At 31.6% G+C, this 10,126-nt stretch overlaps 1 protein-coding gene across 1 annotated transcript; it reads left to right on the top strand.

Moving 5' to 3' along the window:
• The first annotated feature begins 4,861 nt into the window (after positions 1-4,861).
• LOC105119678 (monocopper oxidase-like protein SKS1) lies at positions 4,862-9,747 on the top strand. The gene is made up of 9 exons (XM_011017846.1): positions 4,862-5,220; positions 5,962-6,071; positions 6,227-6,497; positions 6,595-6,733; positions 7,121-7,487; positions 8,223-8,588; positions 8,672-8,750; positions 8,998-9,197; positions 9,307-9,747. The coding sequence occupies exons 1-9, from the start codon at positions 5,071-5,073 to the stop codon at positions 9,410-9,412; spliced, it is 1,788 nt and encodes a 595-aa protein (XP_011016148.1). The 5' UTR covers positions 4,862-5,070; the 3' UTR covers positions 9,413-9,747.
• Positions 9,748-10,126: the final 379 nt, after the last annotated feature.

The following is a 10,126-nucleotide window of genomic DNA, read 5'->3' as shown; positions in this document are numbered from 1 at the left end:
TATTGTGAACATTTAATGATATTATAATTGAAAAACATGACATTTATCCCTGTAAAGATATCATGATTAGAAATGTAATATTATAACATGTTTTTGAATCGCCACAAGTATAAAACTGTGCAATTTATTTAATTTTTTTTAAAATGTCTTATTCTATCAATTTTTTAATCAATTGTACTAATTTTTTTTAAAAACCATCATTTTTATGGAAATTATTTATTTTTTAAGGAATTATATAAATATATAGTATTATCGTATGAGCTCAAAATAATTATAACATAAAAATTAAGCAAAACCTCCGTAGGTTTTCTTTTTTTTTAAAAAAAAAAAACCCTCCTGCAGATTCCTAAAAATAAAAAGTCTGATTGATGATCAATAAAGTTGGCTCTTTTAAAAAAAAAAAAATAGAATTGATGTAAAAGTTAATTTAAAAATACCCTTTATAGTATAAAAAAATAAATCAAAACCATTCACAGAAAAGATGCATGGATCCATAGAGGGACACCGATAGGTTTCCTCAACTCCCATGTGCAAGGTAGTTGTTGCCACCAAGAAATCAAGTTCAACAGAGAAGACGAGCTTCGTGACTTACCTATAATCATATGGATGGGTAGTTCTACATTTGGTGGTCGATTTTCAACTTGTCCAAATTAATTAAAAATAAATAAACTGATGCAATGACTTCATCGGCACATGGAGGGACCTCCAAGAACTAGAGCCAAAATCATGTTCATGGAATTTTGTAGCTGTCACTTATTCTTCATATACATATATCTACATTCGGAATTTGTGACTAAATTAGAAGATTATGACCTTAGCAATGTCAAATGCATTAAGATTGGATTTTTAAAATTCCGATGTCTCATATCGAATCACTGCAAATCATTCTTGCAAAGCAAACTCCTCACATGTTTTCGTAAAGGGGGAGGATAGGATTCAAGGTGGCATCTAAATGGTTAAGTTATGATGAAGCTAATTAAAGTTAAAGATGATTTACATCGGTTACTCTATATAGCCAAGGGTGCAGGTATTGCACTCACCACGTAATTAAATTAATAACGTTGAATTGATGATTGGTTCAATACATAGCTAAATTTATAAATATTAAATATAATATTTTGATAAATTTTTATGTATTTAAACTTAATACATAACTAAAACTAAATATATTAAATTTAATATATTACTAAACTCATATATAATTAAGTTTAATGTGTAGCTGAAACCAATAATATTAATTCCAATAATTTATCATATATAAAGATACTAGATTTAGAACTAGCCATATCGATATGTAATTAAGTTCACAGGTAGTTAAGATTAAAGGTGTTGAGTTTGATATTTTACTAAATTTATATGTATTTGAGCTTAACATATAACAAAAGCTAAAAAATATTAACATCATATCTATATATAATTAGACTTAATAAGTTATTGATTTCAAAAATATTAGGTTTAAAAATAAGCAAATTTATGTTATATATTATATTGATATAACATTCTACCAAGTTTAAAAGGCATACTTACTTTTAACCTTTTTAATAATGAATTTTTAAGATTATATATGTATACTTGTAGCATTAACACGGATAGCATAACAAAAATTATTAGAGGATTTAAAAGAAATTCATCATAATTAGAGGATTTAATTATAATAGATAGAAAACACAAAGTATAATGGTCAAATATAGAGCATTAGCATCATAATTAGAGGATTTAAACGAAATTGATCATCATATCTTTGTTTTGGAGTTAATAAATATTCATGATTTATAGAATCGGCACATACCCATTTACCAAATAGACTATCCCTCAAGATCATAAGTTAATTTTATCAACCGAACTAACTTTGCTAGTAACCATGGCTGACCTATATATATGACGTCTTTCACAGAAGCCAGGAAACGGGAGTGCTTAATAAAAGATGTAAGGTAAAAAAGATAAATAAAATGGAGCCTCGTCCAACTAGAGGATCCATCCACTAATTTCTTGTTCATGTCATTTCTATCACCCAATCCTAGCAACTAAATTATCGAAACAATAAGGCTTCTACGACATTAGTCCATGTTGAATTTATTGAATGCAGGGACTTCTATCAATTTACTGCAAGCTATAAACATACTTGTACAATATTCTCGGAATGACATCCTGTATATAAAAACATTTATTTTATCTAAAAATTTAAATTATTAAATAAAATTTAAAGATATAATTTTTATAATTTTTCAAGACACATTTAAATAAAAAAATTTTAAACTTGAAATTTATATAAATTCATACTATTTTATATTTATTTTTTATCAAATAGAAAATGAGTTATAAAATTCAAACTCGTGATTGTTTTATCAACACGGTTTTGATATTATATTAAAAAATTATCTCATCTAAAAATTTAAATTATTAAATAAGATTCTAAAATATAATTTATATTATTTTTTAATATATTATTATTGCTTATGCATCGAAGTTATCATGATTCATAAAAGGTGAAGGTGAAGAATATGAAGAGTCTGTTTGATGTTGTGGTAGTTGTGGTAGTTGTTTTTTTTAATATTTTTTATTTTAAAATATATTAAAATAATATTTTTTTTAAAATTATTTTTAACATCACTAGATTAAATTATATAAAAATTTAAAAATTTAAATTTAAATAAAAAATAAAATTTTTTAAGTATTTTTTCACTGCAAAAACAAACAATCCATCTCTATAGTTAAATAGGCAAAGGACTGCTATCAGAGTTGTGATAGTTTTAGGAGTCAATCTTTGACTCAATTGCATTAGTCTCTTATTGCATGTTACTGTTAAAAAAAAAGAAGCAATTTGGAGCTTACCCATTAAAATCGAAGTTGTTTTTTATTTTATTTTATTTTATAAATAATATCATTTTATTTATTTATTCAAATTAATATAAACTAACTTATTCAATTTACATTCCAAATATTATACAAAATTATGTTTAATAAAAATAAAAATTGTAATTTTTTCAGAAAAGTAAGAGTATTTTAATCATTGATCAATCAACTAAACTAAGAAATGTCAACCTTGATTTTTTAGCCTTCTTTTATATCACTTGATGGTACAAGCTGCATGCTATTTCCTTCTGGGTTCCATATCATGATTGTATGACAAGACATCGTGATATTAACTTCATTGGTAATTTTAATAGCTAATTAATCTCAAAACCTCTATTCTCTCGTCATCCTAGGATAGCAAAGTGGCCCTCAATTAACATGGAGCGATAGAAATGGTTTATCTAGTAAAAGCTTTAGTTTTGTTTTTTTAAAGGTTGTCAAATTAAATTTTATAAATTTTAAAATTATTAAAATTTGTATAATCATTAATTTTAAGCTATATAAAATAACACTGAATTATGTTTAAGAAAAAGAGTGTGTAAAATTAAATTGCAATTCAAATCTGATGTATTTCAATTATTCAATCAACCCAATTGGGATTGGAATCAATCATCTCAAACAACATTAAAAATCTTATCAATCATGCAAAAATCAAGGGATTTATAGATTAATCAAAGTTTTTCACATTAGATGCTATGCTTGATTACCCAACACAGACTAGGAAAATGGATCCAAATAATTCTTGCCAGCTAAAAGTCATTCATTAACTTCTCCAACTAAGAAATTTAATGTTGTTCTACGTGTTCAAGGAACCAGAAAATGGGCAAAAGCGCCACCGCGTGGAGTATGTAAGGAGCCGGACTAGCTGGTGATGGGGCCACTAGGACCGTCCACGCTGTACAGAAGGTGTGGGGGCCGAGGATGCAGTTTTGTGTGGCGCTTTCCGTGGCAAAATCCGAACGTTAAGAAACGTTTGAAGGGATAGAAAATAAAAATAAAATAAAAATAAAAATAAAAATAAAAATAAAATCGTGGGCTGTTCTTGAAAAAAATTTGAAAAGGAATGCACCAGAAGCCGGTACGTGCGCGTTCTGCTGGATTGACTATCGGCTGTCACTCTCTCCTGTCACCTGCCATCCAGTAATATAATTAGCCACGTCACAAGTTGCACAAATGTTGCCTGTACCGTATCATTCGTGTACCCTTTGTGTTTGACTGGACTGGATTAATGTTTAATATAGTTAAAAATAAAATCCGGCTAGGATTAAGTTCGGAATTGCTGGATCAACGGGTTTAATTTAATAACTATACTATAATTCAAATAATAAAAAAATAGTTAAAAGCCAGAATAGATGGGTTAATTTAAAAAAATATATATTCTTTCTATTTTATGTTTTAATTTTTCCATTTATTTTCAAATAAAATACAGAGATATATTTAAAATTTATATCTTTAAATTTTAATATATAATGTAGTCATCATAACACTAAAGGAACCAAGGAAAAAACAAATATTCTAATGAAATATTACATGTTTATAAAAACTATTTTAGATTTAAGCTTTGTTGATAAAGGATTAAAAAATATACATGCATACATACATATATATATATATATATATTCTCTACAACTCACTTTTAATTTTAACTCCTCCTTGCAGCATCATCAAATAAACATCAACGCCAATTTTTTTATTTTTTTTTTAAATAATCAAATACACCTTCTAAACTTCACTTATCCTTGAAACATAATGTGAATTATTTTTTTTAATTTTTTTTAAAATAAATTTTTTATATTTTTTTATTATTTTAATGTGTTGATATAAAAAATAATTTTTTTAAAATAAAATAATTTTATTTTAATATATTTCTTAAAAAAATAAATTTCAAACCTTCACCATTATTACAATTCCAACCCTAAAACCGGCTTAGCCAGTACCCTGTTCCCAAACTCCACGAAAAGTCTCCAAAACATGATATTATTAATTTATTCAGGGGGCTTCTCTTCTTACAAAACCAAAATAGAGGCACCTCTCTCTTCCTCTAAAAACCTCAACTTTCCTCTGCTCCGCAGCAGAGCACTCACTCCCGCTCTCCATCTTCTTAATCAGTTCCTGTTTTCTTTTGATCATGTAACAATCATTTCACAAAAATCTTGAAAATCTTTCTTCCAGTATTTTCTAAAAATCCAAAACACTGAAAAAGACTCAAGCTTTTCTATGGCTTTGTTCCAGTCCTCTTCAACTTCTCTGTTTCTTTTGATTCACATTGCTCTGCTTTCAACCCTCTCTCTTGCAGCAGACCCAACTGTCTCTTATGACTTCAAGCTCTCTTACATCACTGTCTCTCCGCTTGGTGTTCCTCAAAAGGTTCCCCTTGATTTTCTCTGTAGACTTTATCTTTTCCATTTTTTAAAGCTTTGTTCTTGGGGTTTTTAGGACTTTTAGTGGTTGTTTTTGGCTTATGAGATCTGGTCGTAATGTTGTTTTAGGACATTCGCGTTAAGGGGTTTTGTTTAACGAAGCAGTTTGAAGTCTGGTACTGTGTTTATTTTGTTTCAAACACTTCTTTTTTCGAAAAAATGATTTTCAATTATTATTATTTTTTAAAATAAAAAATATTATGTTGATATATTTTTAAATAAAACGTACATTTCATTACGGGCGCGCGATTTCAATACCAAACAGTCTCTTGCTGTTGCTGAACTAGATTAACACAATGATTCTTGGCTAGCTCAAGATGATTTCTCCATGTAGGCTTATTTATTACTTCTTGTTTTCTCTATGCAGTAAATTGCATTATTTTACAAAAAAAAACATTTTTATCTGTGTTGTTGCTGTACAGTCAAACACTGGGCATTATGTACATGGCTTTACACAGCTCTGTGAAGGATTTTTATTTTCAAGTTAACGTTATTTTGAGGTTAATGCTTTTAGTGTTTTGTTTTCCCCCCCTTTACGTGTTTTTCTTTTGCTCATTCTATTCAAATTGTTAAGATATTGTGGAAATGTGTTGGGGATAAAAAATTGTGCTCTCCTTTTCAAGTAATCTATGGTCTGTGTTCTGTATTTTGCTGTGTTATTTACTTATTTGTTAACATATAATTGCAGGTTATAGCTGTCAACGGACAGTTTCCTGGTCCTCTTGTTAATGCGACCACTAACAATAATGTTGTTATAAATGTACGAAATGATTTGGATGAAAACCTTCTAATGACATGGTAGGTTTTTATGCAATATATATATATATATATATATGTGTGTGTGTGTGTGCGTGTGTGTGTTTTGGTTGTTGTCTCGTTTCCTATTCTTTCCTCATAATTCACATGGAGTGCGATTTTCTGAAACTTTGGGTTGATGGCTGACTATTTAACAGGCCTGGGATCCAAATGCGACGCAATTCATGGCAGGATGGTGTTCTGGGCACAAATTGTCCAATCCCTCCGAATTGGGACTGGACTTACAGCTTTCAACTAAAAGATCAGATTGGGAGCTTTTTCTACTACCCGTCTCTGAATCTTCAAAGAGCATCCGGTGGCTTTGGTCCATTTGTTATTAATAACAGGGCAATTATCCAAATTCCTTTCGCTCAGCCAGATGGTGATTTTGTACTTCTGATTGGTGACTGGTATACACGGAACCATTCGGTTAGTATTTGTTAGGAGGTTTACTATTATTTTTTCCCCATGCTTTGATGTTTTTCAGGATTGAACTCTAATGGTGATACTTTACATTGAATTTCAGGCGCTGAGAGCTGATCTTGACTCTGGAAAAGACCTTGGAATGCCTGATGGAGTTTTAATTAATGGGAAAGGGCCCTACAGATACAATACAACTCTTGTGCCTGATGGGTTACCTTATGAAACCATCAAAGTTGATCCAGGTTTGTTCTTCGCGAATAGAAAGTGAAATGCTCATTAAACCATATTTTTGTTTGCCTTTGATTGCACGTGATAAGTTTTCTTTCTTGTCCATTGATTATCTGTTTTCTTAGTAGCGTAATTGAATTGTTTCATGTTTGATAATCGGTTATAACCTACTTGCTATTTTATTCTTTAGATTTCAAATTTTTTCTCTCATTTTGGTGATTTTGGTGGTGATATTGTTTCATACAATCATTTTCAAGCCCAGAACTTTTTGTACATGTCCATAATTAGATGTTTAACTGCTATATGTGTTGAATTGATTCAATTATTTGTTATATGTTCATACTGTGTCAAATATGCTCATCTGTTCAAAGTTTTAATTGGCAATGTATTATGTGTTTCAGGCAAGACTTATCGATTTCGTGTGCATAATGTTGGGACTTCTACTAGTTTGAACTTTAGAATCCAGGGACACAATCTGCTGCTTGTGGAAACAGAGGGGCATTATACTGTGCAACAAAATTTCTCTAGTTTTGATATTCATGTGGGGCAGTCTTGTTCCTTTTTGGTTACCATGGATCAGAATGCTACTAGTGATTACTATATTGTAGCAAGTGCTCGGTTTGTGAATGAATCACTTTGGCAAAAAGTCACAGGTGTAGGAATTCTGCAATATTCAAATTCAAAAGGGAGTGCAACTGGTCCTCTGCCTGAAGCACCAAGTGATATTTATAACCAGTGGTCAGCCATGAACCAGCCCAAGGCCATCAGGTTATTTCTTTAACTCAGGAGGTCATTTTCTGGTACAATTTATCTATATGTGGTCTCAGATATGACATGTCTAGATACGATTTTTCTTTTGTTTTAAAAATGTAAATGAAAAAAACATCTTTGAGCAAGCACATCCAATGTAAATTCTTGCATTTTATGTTTATAAATTTGTGTGTCTATCCTTTTGTTTTGACATTGGAAAAGAGGAACGAACATCTCCCTGGAATGTTTTAAAGCAAGAAAGGAAAAAACCATCTACTTAGTGAAGAAGGAATAAGGAGATAATGTTCTATTTTGTTTTGAGAGTGTAAAAGAAGAAACATCTTTGAGTAAGCATTTTCAATGCAAATTTTTGTTTTTATGTTTATAAATATATGTGTCTTATATTGTTTTTACAATTGAAAAAAGTAAAGTATACCTCCCTAGTAATGTTTTGAAGCAGGACAGGAGAAAACTATATGCTTAGAGAAGAGGAGAAGTTTGCTTTCGATTTAGCATTTTTCTGATTTCACTGGTTGGAAAATATTTTCTCAGCGTGGAAAACTTTATTAAGATTTTCTGCCCTTTGGACAGCCAGCATTAGAGCACGTAAGACTAGGTGTCATTCATGTGTTGATGCATATGAATAAAGAGCCAGCTGGTTTTATTTCTTCCTGCATATTTTTCATTTAGGTTTAGTGAAGTCGTGGTTTTAGCTATTTAATTAAGACATGTTGCTGTTTTCACATGCATTAGGCAAAATACAACTGCAAGTGGAGCTCGCCCAAATCCGCAGGGGTCTTTTCACTATGGTTCAATCAATGTGACGGACACATATATCTTAAGGAGCTTGCCGCCATCTACCATTGATGGGAAGCTGCGTGCAACTCTGAATGGGATATCATTTGTCAATCCAGACACACCAATCCGGCTTGCTGATCTCAACCAAGTGAAGGGATCTTACAAGCTTGATTTTCCCAGTGAGCCACTTAACAGACCTCTTCGGAGGGATACATCTGTCATTAATGCTACATATAAGGGATTTATAGAAGTCATATTGCAGAACAATGATACCAAAATGCAGAGCTTTCATATGAATGGTTACTCCTTTTTTGTTGTTGGGTAAGAATGCACTCCTTTTCATCTAATATGCTAGCTGTTGGAATTTGGAATTGTCATATAACAATTTGTGGTTCCAAATTCAGTATGGACTGGGGGATTTGGTCAGAGAACAGCAGAGGTTCATACAATAAGTGGGATTCTATTTCTCGCTGCACAATAGAGGTTGGTTTTTCTATCTGGACCATGTGTTACCGTATATGTTGCATGCATATGTTTTATGTTGTTGCAGGATTATTTTAGTTCTGGAGATTTTCTACATTCTTTCCTCGGGTATCTTTTGTCTGCTTATCCATCTGTTGTAAAAGCAGCTTTAATTGATTTAGCATGCTAAGAGGATTATTAATTTTTGGAGATTCTGGGATGAACCTTGTACTCAGCAAGTCCCCCTTTTTTTCTATTTTGTGTTTAGGTTTACCCTGGGGGATGGACAGCAGTCCTCGCTTCCCTTGACAATGTTGGGATATGGAATCTGAGAGTAGAAAATCTTGATAGATGGTATCTCGGCCAAGAAACATACATGAAAATCACCAATCCCGAGGAAAACGGCGAAACAGAGATGCCCCCCCCTGACAATGTTCTATTTTGTGGTGCTCTTGCTTACAAACAGCAGTACGTATCAGAAACCATTTCATAAATCTCCCTCTCACCATATCATAAATCTCTCTCTCCCTCTTGCTTTTTCCCATACGAACAGCTAATATTCTGTTTGCATCTTCAGGGATCGAGGTCACAAAGATTCTGCAGGATCGATTCTCCAGGGCAATCCTGATCTGTTTTTCACTGTGCTGATGGCGGTCTGCGCCGCAGTTTTGGTTTTCAGTTAAAGGTTTCTTATGATTGCATCAGAAGTTGACTCTGTTTTTGTTGTCAGCAGTGTGGATTTGTAGCACACCCCTCATTTAGCTGTGTAGATTAGACATGGAACTCCATTCTTGTTAGTAGAAAGAAAGCTTCATGGTGTCATTTTTCATTTGTTTTTTTTTTCTTTATTAATTCCTTGGGGAGCTTGGCCCCTCTTCTCTATGTAATTTAGGTCATTGGGAATCTGTTGTCCTTCATTCATCTTAAAGCAACATACCGAACATGATTAAATTAATCCATTTTCTTAAATATCATTTGACTTTACATGCAAGAATTGTATGCATTTTCTTGGATAACATTTAGTGTTTCATCTGGTTTCTTGAATCGATTGTACCCCTTATCCTTAACGAAGAGCACAATCATACCTTTTGCCATATGGAAATTATCCTGTTCATTAATGTCCACTATATCACTGAAGAGGATAATGCGTGCGCTCAAGTAGAATTCTATGTTATGATGGTGGATCTTGACTTTTTTTATCAAATTGTGTGAGCATATTCCTTTCTTGATTCCACTACAAGTTTGCTAAATCATTTGGGTGCCTGTATGCTTTGAGGTACCTTGGGTGATTTAAGGATTTTAATTTCAATTGAAGATGTAAGCTAAAAGGAAGTGTTGTAGGACCGGTTAGATCAAGAATTGTATTCTTGTTTTTCTGGAATGTGAAACAGGTTTCT

This window comes from Populus euphratica, unplaced genomic scaffold (genome assembly GCF_000495115.2).
Source record: "Populus euphratica unplaced genomic scaffold, PopEup_1.0 scaffold3338.1, whole genome shotgun sequence".
Classification (NCBI taxonomy): Eukaryota; Viridiplantae; Streptophyta; class Magnoliopsida; order Malpighiales; family Salicaceae; genus Populus; species Populus euphratica.
This window is presented reverse-complemented; position numbering and strand designations above follow the sequence as displayed.

What these genes read in the sequence shown, in the direction of transcription:
- LOC105119678 (XM_011017846.1), top strand. Translation starts at nt 5,071, where the DNA reads ATGGCTTTGTTCCAGTCCTCTTCAACTTCTCTGTTTCTTTTGATTCAC. An exon ending in CGCTTGGTGTTCCTCAAAAG is followed by an intron (nt 5,221 to 5,961) that starts GTTCCCCTTGAT and finishes ATATAATTGCAG; the next exon opens with GTTATAGCTGTCAACGGACA. An exon ending in TACTCCTTTTTTGTTGTTGG is followed by an intron (nt 8,589 to 8,671) that starts GTAAGAATGCAC and finishes TTCCAAATTCAG; the next exon opens with TATGGACTGGGGGATTTGGT.